At 50.6% G+C, this 19,518-nt stretch overlaps 9 protein-coding genes across 9 annotated transcripts; 2 read left to right on the forward strand and 7 right to left on the reverse strand.

The window, feature by feature from the left end:
• Nucleotides 1–954: 954 nt before the first annotated feature.
• Nucleotides 955–1,970, reverse strand: F5J12DRAFT_782911 (uncharacterized protein; the record flags this gene model as incomplete). The annotated part of the gene is made up of 5 exons (XM_051742783.1): nt 955–1,104; nt 1,186–1,234; nt 1,293–1,456; nt 1,517–1,589; nt 1,669–1,970. The coding sequence occupies 5 exons, from the start codon at nt 1,968–1,970 to the stop codon at nt 955–957; spliced, it is 738 nt and encodes a 245-aa protein (XP_051600035.1).
• A 302-nt stretch (nt 1,971–2,272) lies between these two features.
• Nucleotides 2,273–4,434, reverse strand: F5J12DRAFT_768915 (uncharacterized protein). The gene is made up of 11 exons (XM_051742225.1): nt 4,113–4,434; nt 3,740–4,054; nt 3,570–3,689; nt 3,453–3,517; nt 3,332–3,395; nt 3,257–3,279; nt 3,147–3,207; nt 2,901–3,095; nt 2,828–2,844; nt 2,685–2,774; nt 2,273–2,636 (listed from the first exon to the last, which is right to left on the reverse strand). Exons 1-11 carry the CDS (start codon nt 4,347–4,349, stop codon nt 2,417–2,419), a joined length of 1,407 nt encoding a protein of 468 aa, XP_051600036.1. The 5' UTR covers nt 4,350–4,434; the 3' UTR covers nt 2,273–2,416.
• Nucleotides 4,435–4,892: 458 nt separating this feature from the next.
• F5J12DRAFT_720879 (uncharacterized protein) lies at nt 4,893–5,717 on the forward strand (the record flags this gene model as incomplete). Its single annotated transcript, XM_051741265.1, has 4 exons — nt 4,893–5,047; nt 5,098–5,167; nt 5,194–5,334; nt 5,382–5,717. Coding segments are annotated over 4 exons (702 nt in total), but the record flags the coding sequence as incomplete, so codon positions are not given.
• A 959-nt stretch (nt 5,718–6,676) lies between these two features.
• Nucleotides 6,677–7,838, reverse strand: F5J12DRAFT_832176 (uncharacterized protein). Its single transcript, XM_051745769.1, has 4 exons — nt 7,597–7,838; nt 7,529–7,539; nt 7,257–7,473; nt 6,677–7,192 (listed from the first exon to the last, which is right to left on the reverse strand). Exons 1-4 carry the CDS (start codon nt 7,664–7,666, stop codon nt 6,888–6,890), a joined length of 603 nt encoding a protein of 200 aa, XP_051600038.1. The 5' UTR covers nt 7,667–7,838; the 3' UTR covers nt 6,677–6,887.
• A 1,697-nt stretch (nt 7,839–9,535) lies between these two features.
• F5J12DRAFT_832184 (P-loop containing nucleoside triphosphate hydrolase protein) lies at nt 9,536–12,790 on the reverse strand. The gene is made up of 11 exons (XM_051745770.1): nt 12,623–12,790; nt 12,512–12,558; nt 12,397–12,463; nt 12,093–12,337; nt 11,913–12,041; nt 11,465–11,856; nt 11,167–11,415; nt 11,038–11,113; nt 10,888–10,994; nt 10,017–10,844; nt 9,536–9,959 (listed from the first exon to the last, which is right to left on the reverse strand). The coding sequence occupies exons 1-11, from the start codon at nt 12,697–12,699 to the stop codon at nt 9,828–9,830; spliced, it is 2,349 nt and encodes a 782-aa protein (XP_051600039.1). The 5' UTR covers nt 12,700–12,790; the 3' UTR covers nt 9,536–9,827.
• Nucleotides 12,791–12,856: 66 nt separating this feature from the next.
• Nucleotides 12,857–13,954, reverse strand: F5J12DRAFT_905692 (uncharacterized protein; the record flags this gene model as incomplete). The annotated part of the gene is made up of 4 exons (XM_051748691.1): nt 12,857–13,096; nt 13,153–13,296; nt 13,539–13,756; nt 13,948–13,954. The coding sequence occupies 4 exons, from the start codon at nt 13,952–13,954 to the stop codon at nt 12,857–12,859; spliced, it is 609 nt and encodes a 202-aa protein (XP_051600040.1).
• Nucleotides 13,955–14,001: 47 nt separating this feature from the next.
• On the forward strand, nt 14,002–14,915 carry F5J12DRAFT_720821 (CAP Gly-rich domain-containing protein; the record flags this gene model as incomplete). Its single annotated transcript, XM_051741263.1, has 5 exons — nt 14,002–14,091; nt 14,150–14,293; nt 14,355–14,457; nt 14,506–14,743; nt 14,795–14,915. 5 exons carry the CDS (start codon nt 14,002–14,004, stop codon nt 14,913–14,915), a joined length of 696 nt encoding a protein of 231 aa, XP_051600041.1.
• Nucleotides 14,916–15,248: 333 nt separating this feature from the next.
• Nucleotides 15,249–17,092, reverse strand: F5J12DRAFT_905694 (diacylglycerol acyltransferase-domain-containing protein; the record flags this gene model as incomplete). The annotated part of the gene is made up of 12 exons (XM_051748692.1): nt 15,249–15,315; nt 15,372–15,462; nt 15,516–15,560; nt 15,616–15,730; nt 15,782–15,821; nt 15,969–16,209; nt 16,414–16,465; nt 16,584–16,648; nt 16,675–16,739; nt 16,804–16,908; nt 16,970–17,015; nt 17,038–17,092. The coding sequence occupies 12 exons, from the start codon at nt 17,090–17,092 to the stop codon at nt 15,249–15,251; spliced, it is 987 nt and encodes a 328-aa protein (XP_051600042.1).
• A 255-nt stretch (nt 17,093–17,347) lies between these two features.
• Nucleotides 17,348–19,489, reverse strand: F5J12DRAFT_832228 (amidase signature enzyme). Its single transcript, XM_051745771.1, has 8 exons — nt 19,212–19,489; nt 19,058–19,154; nt 18,852–18,998; nt 18,704–18,796; nt 18,612–18,649; nt 18,174–18,545; nt 17,966–18,098; nt 17,348–17,909 (listed from the first exon to the last, which is right to left on the reverse strand). The coding sequence occupies exons 1-8, from the start codon at nt 19,462–19,464 to the stop codon at nt 17,513–17,515; spliced, it is 1,530 nt and encodes a 509-aa protein (XP_051600043.1). The 5' UTR covers nt 19,465–19,489; the 3' UTR covers nt 17,348–17,512.
• Between the last annotated feature and the right edge of the window lie 29 nt (nt 19,490–19,518).

Here is a 19,518-nt window from a genome sequence, read left to right on the forward strand (position 1 = left end):
GCCCCTACGAAAATGGCTCCCAAAGCGTACGTTCCTTCAGCTTTTACTTTAAATATCCTTTGTCTCATTGATCTACTCCCAGGCCACCCGGTACCGAAATCTGTGCCTCCTGGTCTACCCCTATCTGAGATTTCTGCTTCGAACAACCGTTCGCTGCCAATGCGTGCCACATCACCAGCATCACAGCCACAACGCACTTACCAGTCACCAAATATTCGCTCGTATCACAAAACACGGAGCAACCTGATTACAAGTTTTTCAAACTCTGATCCAGGCCCTTGCACCCCAATGATCTTGTACGACCGAACCGAGGTGGCGCCGGAGAGACCAAGTTCTGCCCGTGGGCGTCTAACCTATCATGATGATGGCGCGCGCTCGTTTGTTAGTAGGGCGAGTTCGGTCCTCCGCAGGTTGTCGCAGGCAACAAGCTCGAAACATTACTCCGCGAGCACTTTACCGGCCTACAAGATGAAGGAAGGGGACGAAGAGGGGAGCTTCCTGCCTGCAGCAGATTGAAAGGTGTCGGGTTCTGCGGTTTCCACGGGCGATTGGAACTTAGGAGTGGTTGCGACTGAGGCTGCTGGTCAACTCGGTAACTTAAAATTTCGAACGAGTCCCTCATTAATGATTACGATCCTTGGTCTACCCTTTTTTTTCGTTTCTCATCCTGAGCTTCTGACCTCTGTTATGTATGCAATACCCGCTATCTACGCTTACTTTACCCACTACTTTCGTACTCGTCGCTTTTCATCACAGCTACTACCCATGAGCGTCTCTTGTATTATCGTATAATAGGCGGGGCCGTTCCCCCCGGGATGTGTGTGCCGACATGGAGGTGACGGAAGCTCAGTCAATCAGGCCCTACACCCCCTGGTTGTCGTATCAACCACGTTGCTACGTGAGGGTTCCTCAATTATCATACATCAATAGCAAGTTCTGGTACTATCAGATTCATTAAATTCGACCCAAAATGTTGGCCCCTTTGTTACCCAGAAGTGTGAACTTAGCACCCTCTTCCCCTGCCTTGCTTGCACCGACCTCAGGAGGCAAGCCAGAAGACCCGAGTCGTCCAGCGTTTACAATGGACCTAGCCAACACTGGGATCTGTGTGGAAAGTATGGGATGTTTGTATTGTCAGAAAATCCTACGCCAAGGCAGTATAACGCCAAAAAAAAGATAACATACCCAGATCTCGAGGTCCGCAATTACATGGGAGAGTGCGTCTGTCAGGTAACTTGGGAAATTGACATGTGGGCAACCATCACCTGACTCGAAAGAATAAAACGACATACCCCAAGAGTGTCTCACCAATTCTCCTTTGAGGACGTTCTGCACCTCTCAGCAAGCCCGGACGAAAGACTATAGTGTCTGAATACCCAAGCCGAGCGAGCGCAAGCTCAGTTAAACCCTTGGATTTGGGGTAGAGGAATGGGGAAGTTGCACTGGCTCCACTAGACTGTTGAAGAAGGGTGTGTGATTTCTAATGGACAATAGGGCGGGTAAGTGGCCAGCTTACAGAAAGATACACGAGTCTTTGTTGGAGTGCAGGATTATCGGACTTGGCAGCTCGACATGCGTTGACGACGTATCTGTGATAACAAGTAGAAGAAATTCGTTCAACAAAAAGGTTCGAAGTCAATGTTAATCTGGTTTTGAAAGATTACACACTCTCTATCGATTTTTTCAAACATTTCCGCGCTCCCTGCCTGTGCACGCGTCGTACCGAGCGTGACAAAAACGACGTCCCACTGGCCATTTTTTAACCCAGCTGTCTCGATGTTCTCGAAGTCGATCACTTTCTGCTCCAGTCTGCCCTCTCGTTGACCAGGAGGGAGGTTCTCGAGTGCCGTCACTCGTCTCCCGTATTCCCCAATTTTGCACCATTCGTCATGCGCAAGAAGTTCTGCTAGGAGCTTCTTCCCCACAGCGCCGGTTGCTCCAAGTAAGAGGGCAGATTTACGGGATGACATGGGTGTTGTAAGAACTGGTTGGAATTGCAGCTTACCCCTGTTCAGTGTGGGGAACTTCGTTGCTTCCAGCACTTGCGTCACTGCGGCACAACTGCGGCATCCGAATTAACCGAGTGCTCCGACCTAATAACTGGCGCACTTACATAGTACAATTCATGTAATAGCAGGCACGGCCCCAAGCCACTACCGTGAAGCTACACAATAATTGCGCCGCCGTGAACGTTGATTGTGCAGTAGCCACTCTGACCGTTCAAAATTTCGGGTGAAAACATCAGCCATCACTCAGCCAGGCATTTTGTGTCCGATGATCTTTGAAGCCAAATTAAATCCGCAAAAAAAGAAACACATTGAAATACAAAGGGGGAAATCTCCACTAATAAGTAATTACCGTACGCGCAAATGCACAAGCTGAGGTCAACAGAATGGTATATTTCTCATCAATAAGGTCAGTCATCGACCTCCCCAATCACATGCACTGGACGCTCCTCTCGAGGGACCCGGGAATACCATTTGGAGGCGTCCCGTGGACTCGTGAGCTCAATCCCATCGTTTGGAGGGGCTGAGAAGATTATATCTCTTCCCGCCTGTATTGAGTTGGCGTTTTGGCCCGTCGTCACGTACAGGTGGAAGAGGAACTGTGTAAAAAGATACAGCAAAAATGCAATGCTGATGATTGTCAGAGAAGTGGAAACGACAAGCATGCCCAGTACTCACCTGTACATGCCAAGAATGTACGTAACATGATCCAGGCCTGTGTCGTCTGCTACTTCGAGTTCTTCGTCTGTGGCAGACATGAACAGGAACCTGGTTTTATTATTAACAACCGTGTCTCATCTACAAGTCAAAAACGCGCATACCCAGAAGCAACAAGCAACTAGTAACGCGATTGTTAAAGCAATCCATAGTTCATGGCTAGTGACTGCGACTTACGAAAGGTGGCAAATGGCGGAAAGCTCGAGCTGCTATTATCTGTGACGTGACAACACCTTGCGATGGTGACAGAGTATGTTCACTATCATTGTCTTCCAATGACCCTGCGGTGTGAAGAGTGGCAGGTAAGAAACAGATTTCTATCATACGAGTGACTCCAGCGAGAATGAGAGTATAACCAAAGACCGCATGAACCTGGGCCCTGAATCAATCGAGTGCCATAGTTTTAGCAATAAACAAACTCACTTTGGTAGAGAGCATGAGAGCTTGGATGTGATCAGACATAGCCCAACCTGTAAGTATGATGCTGCGGAACTAGTCAGGATTACCACAACTTCGGGAGGAGAAGCACGGACATTAGCGCCGGAATGACATTTCTCTGCGAGTTCAATGAGTGATTGGGTTAGGATCGGAACCAGACATGGATTTACCTGGTTGTTCCGGGAAAGGAATATGCCCAAAGCGCCACCAGTCCACCAAAGAACTCCCAGTACGCTAGAGAAAGCCTGGAGAGTCAAAAGGCTTGGACACGCTCAGGAGCGTGCAACGTACGTATGTTGTAAATCTTTCACGGACCATGCACCGCCCCAATGCTCGGTGAAAGTATTTACAATGCCCTGAAGAACGTCAAAACGGGATGAAACGACTAAGGGTTAGCAGAAAACGGACCCAGAGCATAATCACCCATGAATCCCACCACTCGGGACTCTTCCCGCTTCTGCGGACCCAGTTTTCGCCCAGAACATGCACCAAAGAAAGAATGATTCCGTATCCGATGAAGGCGCTTCCCTGAGCCTGGGGTGTCGGCACACTCTTAAGTCGTAACTGTCGATACTCACCATGATGTAATGTGCCGCACACTGACCGGCACCATTTGGGCCACACAAGTCCCTGAGAACGATGACTCCGAACAAGCTTTGCACCCAACCTAATATGGGCCATAAGCGTCCAAGGATTCCATGCGCACGCACGGCGTACGGTCTAAGCGTCTCTTGGTGTATGTGAAGTTTGAGGTAGATGCCGAGGATGAGCTGTGTGAATATTGGAACAACGATCCATGAGCCAATAGATCCGTGCATGGAGTGGCGGAATTGGCGACCCCCATGAGCGTGCCCAAGGAAGATACCACCTAAGCTCAAGGCAAACCCGATGCTCTGTATGAGACATGATGAAACGACGAAGCTCGTTAGCCGGCCAGGGAAAGGTGCGCACCTGGGTAGGGACGTGCCATCGGCTTCGACTAAGACCAAAGACCATACCGATTGGAAAGATAATTCCCCAGACAGCAGCCTGGAGGGCCATGTGCATCCATAAGATAGAATCTATCGGAGCGTGTAGTTCTTCCTCGGTGAGGTTCCCTTCATGCTTGTGCCCGTATACCACAGGTGCCTGGCTAGACAACCAAAAGGCAAGGCCTGTCTTGAACCCAGTCGAAATTGGCCTTGCCATCGCTGAGAGTGGCAGCAAGCGGCGGACGTCAGTGCTTCAGTACTCTGTGCTCACCGCTCACTGCGAGGTTGCGATGACAAAGCTTAGCGGCAACTATATTTTCACCGCAGAAACTGGACAATCATACACCCAAAGGGGCAAGTGCTTTCGGCGGAATGCCGAATTGCAACATGAATTTCGACCTCGAGGTCAGTACACCCAAGGTGCTACTAAGTAAGAGATAGTACGACGAACTTCTGCACTTTGCATTGGCTTCCCACTTGCCAAGCTTGGGTGCCATCTGGGTGCAGCCACAGGACTGAGTTTGGGGCAGCTTCGTCATATGACAAGACTCTGCCCTGAACTCAGCCTCTGTTGCTGGTGGGGTCCGGGTATGCACCCCATTGAATGGAGAAGCTTGTGACAAAAAACACAACCTGAGTGCAGTTTCTGTTGTGGAAGACAGTGTTCAAGTTGACCTCCAGGTATTTTATCCCAGTTCAACTTATTGAACCAAGGTTGTATGTGGGGTATGCGGGACCGATATCTTTGTAAGTGAACTAGTCTAGCAGAGAAATCAGCGACGTGTATCAGAAGATCGTCGCTGGAAAGGACATCGATTGGGCACTTTTGACATACGACAGAGGTGGAAATTTAAGAGTTCAATCTACCGGCGATGGCGGGCTCGGGGAACTGGTCAAGGAATTCTCCAATGGCAGGTAAGCAAACTGCCCATCGCACAGTAGAGTTAAGCTGACGCATTCCGAAGGATTCATTATGCACTCGCAAGGGCTATTGACCCTAATGCCAGTGATCCAACGGACACTTGGAGTTATTTTGTCCGTCATCCGCACCGTCGTCTTAGAACCGATTGGTCGAATTCGTTCAGATCAACTGGTGTGGTGATGGCGTTCCAGAGACGAAGAAAGGTCTCTTCCTTACGCATTCAAGTTCTGTAGTCAGCCTCCTACGAGAACCTCACGTCGTCGTCAATGCTCGTTACGAGGTCTGTCGTTGCAATTTCCTCTACGTCATTCTGATATTCCTTCGGAGGTGGACGTTGCTCCACTGGTGATTATGAAGCGGTTCGAAGCGGCTCCCGGTGCCTTGTATTTTACTCACGATAAGCAGGCGCGCGAATTTGAACCGATCGCACCTGTTGGGAAAAACTACACGCCAGTTGTTGGGCCGGATATAGCAGCAATGCGGAAGGCGCCTCCTTCGCCAAACCCTTCTGTTGCTCCCTTTCAATCGCTGGCACCTAGACCAGCAGCTACAACACCGGCACTAAAGCCTGCGGTCCCGAGGGCTCCCCGTCCCACTGTCTATACGACGATACCAATTACCTCCAAGACTATCGCAGCAACAAGGGCACCTGCCGGTACATGAGAAGACACTCCCGCCGCACCTCCGTTTCCTCCTCCGGCTTCTTCTCGCCCTCCTACAATATCAACTGATTTGGAACCGGCCCTTTAGTAATGATCCAGTTCCTGTTCGTAATTTGCACAGCAAAATTGACTACCTTGTCATAGACATATATGCTGCCCTTGCCTCATCAAACCTTCCGACGAAGTTTACGGAAGAGGATTCAGACCCTTGTTTGCAACTTTTGTGCCTTTCTCCCAGGAGACGTCGTATATTCCAATCAAGCTTTCCCCTGGAAAGCTCAAAAACCCGTTCGAAGGCCGGGCCCAAGAGGCACAAGCGGCATCCGTTGTGAGGAGTGCACCCTCCGGAGGGCCTAAAAAGTTTACCTGGAGTGCGCGCCCGGCTCTAGCGACGAGGCAAGCAGAGGAGGAGGAACAACGGAGCAAGGCTGCCTCTTGGAAATCACCTGCTCCCACAGCATTTTCTAGACTGTTTGGTTCCCGTGTAGGTTCAGTGGTTATCGGAGGCGCGGCGGTAGGAACTGCTGTTTCCGTATTGGCCAGCGAGCCAGAGGTAGAGGCGGCGCCTCCGCCTCCGGCCTGTGTCTAATCCTGTCGTTTTTCTTTTCTTGTCTTTTTCACTCACGCGTCTTGACCTAGCCTCCCCCTCCCCCTCTCCCTCCGTTTGGCACCCGCCCACAAATAGGACTTGTGCCTGTTTCTATCCCCGAACCTGGGCCTGAGCCAGTATCCCCGCCCTGCCTCCGCCTCCATCATACCGTCTCCCCCTCCAGCAGCGCCCGCTCCCACTTCTGTGGCTAAAGACGAGGAAGTACCTGTAAGTTGGCTCACGAGCTGAAGCACAGACTGATTTCATTATCAATCGGTCCTCGTCTCCTTCTCCACCGCCTCCACAGATTGCATGAAAACAAGGCTTGGTAGTGCAGATGGGAAAAGCTATAGGATGCTGGTATGTACTATGCCATAGACCCTTGTTTACTGGATTGGATTGGATAAGCTGACTACGCTACTAGGGTATAAATTCAGTGCAGCCTGTTGAGTAACACACGAGTCGGTTACCCCAAGCTGCAAAGGGACCCCTTTTCGAGAGTAAGTTGCAGCACACTACATAAGTATCTCGAGCGCTGCTAATATTGTTATGAGCCGCCAATGCAGCTATCGACGTGGACTATTACATTCCTTTGACCATGTCCACAACCGCCTGTTTCCACAGCTTGAGCACTGTTCCCCAACCTCCGATACGCCTCATGTTCCCTCCCACGTGAACCCCCCACCTCTGCAGATTCTCGCTTTCTCGGCGACGCACGACTGAATGGTGGGCAATCGCCCAGTACAGGATACTCTCCTCTTTCGATAGGAAAATATGTGCTAGGGTCTCGCTGCACCCAGGTGCACAATTGTCCTTGAGGCCGAACAACCTCTGCAGCGTACGTACGACGAGACGGGCAAAATATAGCATGAACGGCGGATCCAACCCTGCAAAAGTCATTGGAGCAGGCGTTCTATGCAGCCGTAGGACCAATAACACTTGCATACATACACACGATGTCTGTTCTTCTCTCCGTAACGAGGTCCCCGAGTCTGGATCCGTAGTTACCGTCGACCACCCAGCCTCTCTCATCTTCCATGAGGCGTCTTAAAACTTTGACCTGGAATTCCTCTGGAGTGCTTGGAGTCCAGTTCGGGTTCCAGAAGAGAGGGTCGAGCGGGATGTACGGCACACCAAGGATGGAGGCGAGCTCCACACCCAGTGTGGACTGACCAGGAGGATATGTAATCAAAGAAAGCTATTGGGCAGCGGGCGCTTCTCACCTTGCCCGCGCCTGACAATATTACAACACGTTAGCAATTAGGCAAGCGCTTGTGGTCGAGGCACCGACCGCTGTTCCCCACTATGTGAACGCGGTATCGGCCATGGCCATCACCGAGAAGGGGCGGAATTTGCGACATTTGTGAAGGAGGGAGTTACTCGGCACCTCTCAGGTATGTGCATAGCATCATGACATCAAGACAAAACCTAGCAAAATTCGCACGGCCTAAGCCATGTGGAGAGATCCACTCGCTGCTTATCATTACAGCGGTAGGGGGGGAAAAGTACCGAAAGTATTTTGTTGTTTTCCTGACGACCATATTACCCTGTATTTGCCAAAACTAGAGCATAGGGCCGTCGGGGACGGACAGCATGCACCTTTTTTATGGATGTGACATAATAGATCCCCATAATTTTACATGGGAGATTTTAATGTCTAAAGATCATACGCCGCTCAAGCGGATCTACTTGACTTCAAAGTTGTACGACGGGTGGACCAGGGATGGAGGTTCTTCCAGCAGTGACAGTGAAAGGTGCAGCATCAGTCGTTCTTCAGAGACTCATGGACTGCAACATCGAATATGCATTTCATCATGTATGGGGAGACGAAAGTCGAGAAAGGAATGAATACATCTATTCAAGTGCGGGTGTCCGGCGTCTCCTTCAAGAAAGAACTCGAGGCCGACGATCTGTTCATTGATGTGGTTCTACTGGTGTGGAATTGTGCAGAACGTAGGGAGGAGACGTATGTAAGCCGCACCTCGCACTGGACTGTCATCACGGTCACTGTTACATAGTTGCATCTTTCAAAATTTCACAGGTCATGCCACGGTGTACGTGCTGGATCCCTTCATGACGATAACACAGTTAGCCTCCCTTCGCTCGTCTACGTTCAATCACTTCTTGGTGAACACCTACCTGGGATGTCAATAGCATCAGAGGGGCGAGCCATTGGGTCAGGAAGCGAACTTGCCTGTCCTATTCCCCCAGCCTTCGTTGTTCATGCTCATTGCACACCGCACCTAGCTTTGGGTCACAGAGCCCCTATTGTATGTAAGTCATACTCATATAGCTCCGAACTAATTAGCACTACCCGTCGAACCTCGGACTCAGTCAGCCGCGGATAATTGGTTTTTGCTGGTCTGCATTCTTCCTCCGTATCTGAACATGCTCTCGACGCTTGCTTTCCTTCTCGAAACTCGCGATTATATGATTCAGTATGTCCACAGCATGCTGAGCCTCGATGAGAACCCCGTCGACTGCGCCGGCAGGACGCTAGATTTCTCTGTTCACGCTGAGGGGATACCGCGCCCCTCCAGCCAAAATCAATTGACATGAACTTTGTCATGTCAAATCGCGACCCCATAATGCTGGTACTACGAATGTCACCGTGAACATAGCCTTTACCACGTAACCAATCAAGGCGGGTCAACAACGATATCATACAGTTGCACGTAACCATCCAGTGAATCCATCACTACCATATACCATCCCCCCATGTAGCGCGTTGAAGCCGCGGAGGGTTGATGCACATTCCAGTGATACGGAGAACCGGTGGGTATCCATCGAACAATGTCCAAATAAATTTGATACAAGTAGGCTGACCAGCAAGAGTACTAAACAAGACAAGCTTATTTGGGCACTGCGACGTGTATTGAAATTCTTCTACTGCATTACTCTGAAGGATACTCGAGGTAGGTGGGATACGGAAACAGTTGGGAGTGGTGCGATTCGGATGGGTTATTATTCGGCGAGAGAAGGTGGTCCGCATCCGCTTTGCTGAACGCGGCAAGTTTCTTGTTCTTTATAAGCTTCCCGGGGGAGTAGAACACTGTTTGGCCTTGGAACCTGACCCCAAAAAAGTACGTCAGGATCGGTGCCGTAGAGCCAACACTCAGGTAATACCATCTTGCATGGTTTTACTTCATGTTAAAGTGAAAACTTGGTGATGCGTAACACAATCATTGGGGTAGATAAGCCAGAGTTCCCTGGCACAATTACGTAGGAGATGCCCTTGTGGTCGCAAGCCTTTCGTTGGATACTACTAGGATACGGTACATGCAATATTGGGATGACTTAACCAGTGATCGACTCATTGGGCCCAGGAGTTCGGGGATATGGAACTAGGAATGAGTGTGCAATATTACTGCTTTTCCTATGATACAAAATGTAGAATTTCGAAATCATATCAAACCCTGATGGCGATGTCTAGTACAGTACCCCCTCGAGGAGTGGAAATATACAAGAATTTCAAAGCCAGAAACCACGACAAACGTCGCGGCATGCGAGCATAGCAATGCATTACGCGTACAAGTCATCCTCCGCCTCTTCCTGGAAACCAGCGTTGCCAGCCGATCCGGCCCCGGCCCCACTGCTCTCTGGTGCGTCAGGGAAGCGGAAGTTCATACCAAACCCGCGAGATTGTTGTAGATTCTGCAAGGTTAAAGTTAAGGTCGCACACCAGAATTTACCCGGTCCAGCGTGGCTTACCTGAGCAAACATCTCGTACCGCCTGATATCCTGGTCCGAGACAGAGCGACGGGCGAATTTCATTGCGTCTTCGAAGTGCTCTTTGGTGATCTCGGGTACAGGATCTTCCTCTGCGTCCTCTTCCATCTTGTTGTCGTCATCCTCTTCCCTCTTCTCACGTTGCCTCTGAATATCCGCCTCGATGCTCTCGCGGATGGCGAGCTTCGCAGCACGTTGGCATATTTCTGTAAGGTCAGCTCCGGAAAATCCGTGTGTCGACTTCGCAAGATAGGTAAGGTCAACATCATCAGCAATCGGCGACTTCCTCAGAGCAGCCTTCAGGATCGCCAGACGCGAGACCTCATCAGGCAAAGGGATGTAGATGAGTTGATCAAGCCGTCCTGGACGAAGTAACGCAGGGTCAATCTGGTCAGGTCGGTTTGTGGCGCCAATGATGAAGACGTTCTTCTTCGTATTCATTCCATCCATCTCAGTGAGCAGCTGGTTAAGTACTCGGTCACCTGCTCCTCCCGCATCTCCCAAAGAACCACCACGAGCTTTGGCAATGGAATCAAGCTCGTCGAAGAACATAACACAAGGGGCAGCGGCGCGAGCCTTGTCGAAAACGTCACGGACGTTCGCCTCGGATTCACCAAACCACATCGTGAGCAACTCAGGCCCTTTGATGCTGATGAAGTTGGCATTGCATTCGTTCGCAATGGCCTTTGCCAGCAGCGTTTTACCAGTTCCCGGTGGGCCATAGAATAGCACACCCTTTGATGGTGACATGCCATATTTGAGGAACTTCTCGGGATGTTCGACAGGATATTGGACAGTCTCCTGCAAGCTCTTTCTTGACTTTCTCCAGACCTCCGATGTCGTCCCAGGTGACGGTGGGTACCTCCACAGCGGTCTCGCGTAAGGCAGAGGGATTGGATGTGCCAAGAGCGAAACGGAAGTTGTCCATCGTGACGCCTAGCGAGTCAAGCACCTCTGCATCTATGGTATCCTCATCAAGGTCGATGAAGATCCATCTTTTCACGTATTTGCTGCATTGCCGCCTCCGAGCACAAAGATGCGATGTCGGACCCGACATAGCCATGAGTGTCAGCGGCAATCTAAACACCCATCAAAATAAAGCACTCTCCTAACGTTGTGTGACAAGACGCACCTGTTCTAGATCCACATCATCCGCTAGCTTCATGTTCTTAGTATGGATACGTAGAATTTCCAACCGGCCTGTTGGGTCTGGGATACCGATGTCGATCTCACGGTCAAAACGCCCAAAACGTCGAAGAGCGGGGTCGATGGAGTTCGGACGGTTAGTGGCAGCCATCACTACAACGTTAGAACGGGCCTTAAGACCGTCCATTAGAGTAAGAAGTTGGGATACGACACGACGTTCGACCTCGCCATTGGTCTAGAAGGCAGTCAAAAGGAGAAGAAAGGTACAGTAATACTAGCCTTACCTTTTCACGCTTTGGAGCTATAGAATCAATCTCATCAATGAAGATGATTGCAGGCGAGTTCTTCTCAGCTTCTTCAAAAGCTTTTCGTAGATTGCTTTCACTTTCTCCAGCCATTTTACTCATAATCTCAGGGCCATTAATCAGGAAGAAGAATGCGCCCGTCTCATTGGCCACGGCCCTAGCTATGAGTGTTTTGCCTGTGCCTGGAGGACCGTACATCAAGATACCCCGTGGAGGCTTGATACCGATGGCTTTGAAGAGTTGTGGGTGTCGAAGAGGCAGTTCCACGAGTTCACGAATCTGAGCCATCTGTTTGCGACATCCACCGATATCGTCGTAACCAACATCCGCGAGGTTTGCCTCCTCATCTTCGCGTTTCACGGGGTCTCCCTCTAATTGAGATTGAGATGTCAACAACCCAATACATGGGACGGGCGATGCTGCCCACCGGTATGGATAACGGTATCTTGGGCTACGATGCAATATTCTGCAGGGTCGGTCTCAATGACCTTGAATTCGACCGGTCGCATGCCGCCTCGCACAAGGAATGTATCGCCCTTGCGGACGGGGCGGTATGCTGGTACTTAGTTAGCACTTGGAAGTTGTATGGAATTTGGCCTTGACGCACCCTCAAGGAAGTAAGGCTTCAGGTAGACGTCGAACAAGTTCCCACTGAGACCTTCGATGGAATCGTCGAATGGTAGGACATGTATCCTCTTGCCATACTTGATGTCAAGACATTGGTGCACGTTGACAAGATCTCCGAGTTTCACGCGCAGGTTATTACGAGCTACCTTGTTCATCTGAATGCGGCCCTCCTCGACATCGTCAGAACTCAGGCAGATCAGGACGGTATCATGCCGTTTCTTTCCTCTAATGATGATATGGAAGGTCAAGTCAGGGGAAGGCACACCAGTTGTGCACTCACGCACCTGACGATGATGGTGTCGCCTCGGAATAAGGAGAGCAACTCCATGGTTGCCGGGTTGAGGGTAGCAACTGCGATCGCATTAATGAGGACCACGAAAAGCACTATGGTTGACCTACCCGAGTTATCATCTGACGTTGCTTCATCTACTATGAGACGATTTGGGCTGGATTTCGTGGAGGTTCGGTCACATCAGCCGACTAGTTCGCCTCGAGTATTCGGATACGTACGATTTCTTGGGACGCAGAATAGCGGTTGCGGTATCATTGGGACCGGGCTGAGGTGGTGCACCACTGGGATCAGCCATCACGCTGGTTTGGTTGGGAGAGTGTCAGGCAGATCATTGGTTTCCACTCGTTTTCAGCTTTTGTAAGGCGACTGCAGAGGCCGCGCGTCCAGCCACGCCACAACATCCTTTCGTGAACCTTCCACTGTGTACTGGGGCAGTGCACATAATACCGTATCTAGACTAACCGACGGGATGGACGTCCGATACCTTCCCTGTATTCAGCCCCCATGCCATCTCTGAGAGCCCTCCAGACAACATCACCCGGATCGCACTTCTTCAGTCGGTCGTAATCGTACCAGACAATAACACCCTCAGCATCCGCCACCACTTTTTGTTGTGCGTACGAGTATAGGACAGCATTCAGCAGGAATTGAGTGCGGCTTGACGACACTATGGCCTTGTGACCGACAAGTAGCTGCAACATGGTTCAGTGGGATGGATCCCAATTCACGGTAGAGAAATCGCAGATACCGTGTCGGGAAAAGTGACTGGTTTTCTGAAGTTGATATTAATGGACTTCAGGATGAGGGATACGCCTTTCCCCGCAAGCATCGCGTCGACACGTTCCCTTCCGCCGAGGATATCCCCTAACTTCATGGCCCATTGCATACGACCCTATTCCATCCAAGTAATCCCCATGGTCGCCGAGGTACGAAGGATAGATTATAGACTCACCGACTCAATGAAGCGCACTGTGTTCGTTTGGGAACTTCAGAACTAATCCTCATACTGCTAAGAGACCGTTCTTACAGTAATGAGCATTGTTGACATGCCTTTTGTATCGTCGGACTGTCAGCAAAAGCCTAAGGAAGCTCCAGAGGAAGCTCTTGCCTGAATGCATCATGATATCCCCAGACAATACTTTGTTCCCACAGAGTATCTGCGTCGCACCCCATGGATATCAGAGCCTCCCGTGCCTTTTCAGCACGTTCCGCGGGCAACGCGCCATGTGGGTCAGTGTCCTGTTGGAGATCAAAGCGGTTGGTTTCACAAGACGGTGGAGGGTCGTCTGGTGATGCCGGGCCTGTTTCGCCTGGGGGTATGTGAAACGGGGAAGATGGGTTTCTGAAGGCCGCTTGGAGAGACTATCGGTGAACATAGTACATATCAGAGGAGGTCATGCATGTTGTGCAAGTCCTCAGGCCCACCTCTATCGAAGAGCCACTGAGGAACGCTTTGTCCAGACACAACCGAGCTCGCAAAAGACGAGGTCTGGCACATCCTGAGAGCATGTTGGATGTTAGCTATGACCACAAATATAGTAACCCGACATGTACGGAGGAAGGGGCCAAGCTTGCCCGCCTCCCTTTTTCCCAGAACATGTCGACCATCGTGAACGTCTTTGTGGAATCCCCGGATACGCGCTCGGAGCGGCGTTTCGATCTCCACATCACTGTCGAACAGCTCAAGGTACCTGTTTGAGGTACACGCATGATGATGTACTTGATCATCTAGCATCGCAACACAGGCAAAGCTCGAGCTCATCACGGGCATCCCAGTGCAGAATCAGAAGATCGTGGTCGAAAACAACGATGGCCAGACGATCGCGCAGCTTACCGATGATTCCAAGCAGCTTGGGTATTATAGCCTGTCGAACTTGCAGACCCTCAAGGTAATCTGGCCGTCCAGGTGCACCGTTCTCGCAGGATTGACACGTTGTTCCTTCCCTGCAGGTTATAGACACCAACCCTTCGACGTCCTTCACTGGGCAGCTGTCCGATACCTCTAATGTTGAAAAGTTTGAACTTAGCGAGGAAGCTTACGCCAAAAGAACAGGTTTAGGTGCTGCCTCGCGAGGCTTTGCCATACACTGACATGCTTCAGACACCGTCCTTGCCTACAAGCAACAACACAAGATGGGTCGCTTTGCCCCGCCGTCCGAATCATCTTCACCTGCGCCACAAGTAAACATCCCAATCGGTGCGCGATGCGAAGTCGAGTCTACTGAGGAAGGTTTGCACAAGCGCGGCACGGTGCGTTTTGTCGGACCCACAAAGTTCGCTAAGACCGGTGTCTGGGTCGGTGTGGAGTATGATGAGCCGATCGGTCGCAATGACGGATCGTGAGTGGACACGCCTCTCCAGCTGTACAAATGCTCATTCGCATTCGAAAGTGTTCAAGGGGAACGATATTTCGCCTGTCGTCCAAATTATGGCGTTTTCGTACGCCCAGACAGAGTTAAAATTGGAGACTTTCCTGCTGAAGAGATCGACTTTGATGACGAAGAGATCTAGGACCATATCTACAGACGGGCGGGCGCTTTGCCCCAGGTGCAAAACCAATCCTATTCACGTGTCTGTAGTATTCGCCGGGACGAGCATGGCGAAGCTCATGCATTCTCCTTTGGTGTCTGATGGCTTTCGACATGTTGCAGCCTATCTACAATTTCTTCCATATTCAAGCGTGATCCATCCATATGAATACATTCCAACTTCAATGGCTGAGACACTACAATAATACTAGTTGTGATGTCGATTGTATAGAGTCCGCTTCGTTACGCTTACTACCTACGTACGCTAATGTTAAACTTGAAGAAAATAACTGTTACGTGCCAAGGTTGTATTGTCCTAATCAATAATGCTGAGTTCCCTCTTTCGCGTTTTTGCAAACTCGTCTTTATACGTGTTCCATATTCTAGGCAAAGAGGAGCTCGATCGATGGTGCTGCACGAAAATTTGGAGGTTACACACCTGGTGATTTCCTCAATATATTTCGTTTGTACTCGTGTCACTTCCTCTAGGCTGGGTTTCTCGCACTTTTCGATATGAATAGGGCAGCCGACTTAAAAGGGGATAAGAGAGGAAAGAAGATGGGTATGCAAACTGTAGACTCACTGACAGACACAATTCTGCGGCGGTAGGGGAGCAACCCCAAGTTGTCTACGTTATACATCAGCTATCGATCGTAAGACGCGACCTCGGAAAAATATGGTACAATTCATGAGCCCCCTTCCATGGAAGAGCGGTAGGGTAAACCCAAACATCTTCTGGAACCTCTTCTGCAGGGCGTAGATCGTGGTGCCTCTTTCATTGGCCATCTGCTGGTATATCTAGAAAATCACGGTGAGGCGAGGAGCAAACAGAAGTCATAAAGTCCATACGTCGTTTTCTCCAAAAGAAAATACAGGAACAAGGTCAGCGCTACGGGGGAAAGAGGTTCGTGTCAACGTCTATTGGCCTAAACTCGGGCAGAGACAGAATACCCGTGCTGGATAGCAACCTTGATGAATCCAAGTCTGAAGGGTGGCAAGTCAAAAGAAGGTACAGCGGGAGGGTTGAAGGACGTACCTCCGTCTCAGAGTGAGATCTGCGGTACCTGGACGTGCACTCAAACTCTCGGCTGCGCCACCTACGACAATGGTGATTGCCTCCCCTGGTCCACGTTTCAGAATGTTCGAGCAGGACTGCTTGGAAACACTGCTAATTCCGAGGGCCGCAAGAATCTCTCGGTACACCGGAACATCGAAATTGTTAGTAAGGGTGAGAAGATGCGGCCGGATACCCGGGAAAGCCGCGGAGAACCCGGTGGCTAACCCGGATGATTGTCAGAGTGAACCAAACTTTGATTCCAAGTATATACCTTCGGTTGCAAAGGTAGCAAGAGCACCCCTAGAAAGTGATTTCGGTAAAACAGCGTACTTCTGATTAACTTAGGCGACCTTCTTACATTCCGATAATTCCTGCATTTGTTCATCAAAAGCGCTGATCTAGAGTCGGTAAAGGCAACACTGACCATGAGGGTGATACCCGAATACGTATGGGCGATCGGGGGGAAGATCACATTCCTTGCGTGAGAAGCACCGGTCACTACTACTCCAGCTTTAGAGGGAAGCACTCACTTTCAAGAGTCTGCGAGCATACAGAAGGCATCAGCAACACAAACACCGGACACCAGAAAAGTACTGCGCACGATGCAGGATAGTATTCAGCAAAGTACCGCCATAATTTCAGGGAAGCGGAACCATGGGCTCAGCCTTGTGCCATGTTCAGGGACTCTTATCTATCCATGACATCCAGATGAGATATACTGCGATCAAAGGCCAGAGGGCGGGTATCGAACTATGTTCATTTTTTTAGCTCGTAACTAGTCTTTAGTCAACAAAGTAATCAGGAAGGGGCGCACCAGAGATACAAAAACAGGGAGACGGAAATTATAATTACTGTGGACCAAACAGCAACTGCCAACGTTTGCAACCTGCGTTTTCGCGGTATCTTGGCAGGCACAAAGCTGTAGTGAGTGAAAGATGCCTTTAGCAATGATCTTTCCGAGTTATAGACTATTACGCAACTCGATGGAAGCATGAAGTGAGACAACTGGGCGTAGTGGAGAGGTAGCTTAGGTGTGTCAATTTCTCACGAAGTGCCGATGCGGAAAATGTGCTGGGCGACCTTGTGATTACCCTGCCCTCCATGTCTGCTGGATGATCCAGAGGACGGTGGAATGGTGTCCACCTGAGATTAGTTGCAAGAATTAATCAGATTCGTTCGCAATGAGATCTTCATTGCCGGTCACGTGACGTCCTCGAAATGAAAAGCCTAGGCCCTTACAGACCCACCCCGCCATCGTTCGGATGTGGAAGAAGGCGCACGGTCCCTTTGCGGAAGGCGAAGGGTACTGGTGTGTCGTGAGCCCATAATTGCCGATCTAATGTCCCTGTTTCCTTCACCTAATATGCGCTGACGATAGATTCCGCGCCATCTATCTACCTGTTTATCTAGTTCCCGCAGAGCACACTTACATTCACCACCCTAGTGACAAGATATACTTCCTCCTATTCCAATATCTCGCGCTTACTTTGAGGAGTGAAGGACAGAACAAAGGAATTGTTTTCTCAGCTCAGCTCTTCGATTGCCTTCCCGACATGCATCACGAGGTTGTCACATCCCCACTGGCCAACTACGCTTACGCCCACTGGCCAGCTATCAGCCCCTGTCCCAACAGGGATACTGAGCGCAGGAAGCCCAGCAAGGGACGCAGGCACAGTCATAATATCTTGTAAATACTCACTCAGGTCGAGAGCAGCTTTATCACCGCTATGACTTTCCTGCGCCGTTCTATCAAGTGGAGGTGCCGTGCGAATGGCGGAAGGGTGGAGCAAGACGTCGACACCATCCTCAGGAGGAAATGGCCGCTCCAACAGGGCGCAGGGATGGCGAAACACTCTGTCAAAGTCTCTTCTGACATGCCCGCGGATACGCTGGGCCTGCAAGAAATAGTTATCAAAAGCACTGAAAGAAAAGAAAGAACTATTAACACAACAAAAAGTACTACGACGAGCACTCACTCGGCGGTGAGGGCGTATGTTCCGAGCAAAATACGCTTCTGAACTTCTTTTCCAAGACCAGCGCAACGTGAGTGGGCAAATACATCACTGGATTTGGAGGCGGTGGCTCCAAGTGGTGGCGCGGTGCGAAGTCCTGCTCGTGTATCAGTGTATCAGGCAAGTCAGCGCTTGCGCGCTTTATTTAGAAAATGCGAAGATCACAACATACCATAGCGGACGGAGTCGAAGCGGGCGAGGTTACTAGAGGCCTCCGCGCTCGCAATTACATAGTATGCGCTAAGCGTATACTGTGTTGCAGGAACGGTGACCGATGTAAGAGTTGCGCCGGCTTCTTCGAGACGACGGAGGACAGTGCGCAAAACGTCGACGATACTAGGATCAAGTTCTGAGGGGAAGTACTCGAGAGGAATCCCGATCCGAAGGCCCTCTAATGAACGTGGTTGATGCGTTGAGGTCGTGACAGAGAGAAAAGGGCTATTGAATTGGCGTGCTCTCTCGCGCAAGTCAGGAGTAGCTGCAGTGGGATCCCGGGGATCGTACGTTGCTACCGTGTCTAAATCTACATGAGTGAACGCCTTGACTGGACTCAAACCACCCACCGAATACGCGTTTTACAATACCTGACGGACTTCCCCAATATTCCGACGCAGTCGAAGGCTGTCTGCGAAGGAAATGACGCCCCAACTGAGAATGTGTGGTGGGCGAAACTGTGGAAAAGACGAGGGTAATCAAACCAACCGACTAATAATACCGTAGGATGGTTTCAAGCCCACGACGCCGCAGTATGATGCGGGAAGTCTCACAGACCCGCCAGTGTCGGTACCAAGAGCCCTAGAAATAGTTCATGAGCACAACGCGCGGTGTACCGACATCCATCGTCACTGACGCGTCGCAGATGCCTGCAGCCACGCTTGCAGCGCTTCCGCCAGAACTGCCTCCTGCTGATCTGTGTTCCACCTGGGCCGCAGGGACGTTTGGTGCGGTTTGAAAAGGGTTTATGACGGGTCCATGTACTGAATTCAGGTTCAGGGAACTGTGGTTTAAATGGGGGATTGGTTTAGGAAGAGATGGACAGAAGAGACGAAAGCTCACCCCATTCCAAACTCGTCACAATTAGTCTTTCCGACGATATGGGCCCCTGCGTCGCGTAAAAGCCTGACGACAGTTGCGTCAAAAGGGGACTGGTATTCTGCACATGTAAAAAAAATAAGGCCAGCAGATGAAAATGAAGTTCCACAAGACTGACGCTGCAGTATGGCGGAGGAACATGTTGTCGGCAGAGACGATGTGCAAATGTTGTCTTTGATGGCTATTGAAAGACCCTGCAGTTGGCCATAACCTCCGGTGCTGCGTTCGGAGCTTACTGAAGTGAGGGCATTGACACCAGCGTCGAGAGCCTCAACATCACTCCCGGTCGGTGGTGTACGTAGGGTGCTGCTTGACGTTGTGCTTGAGCTGCGAAACAGTCGTTGACACCGGGTGATAGGTCTTGATCTCATGGCGTCGAGCTGGGCGCGGTGTCCGATTTCATCATTGGACTGGCAGCGGCCCGG

The sequence above is a fragment of the Pisolithus orientalis genome (genome assembly GCF_024613125.1).
Source record: "Pisolithus orientalis strain OTSU chromosome Unknown F5J12scaffold_14, whole genome shotgun sequence".
Classification (NCBI taxonomy): domain Eukaryota; kingdom Fungi; phylum Basidiomycota; class Agaricomycetes; order Boletales; family Pisolithaceae; genus Pisolithus; species Pisolithus orientalis.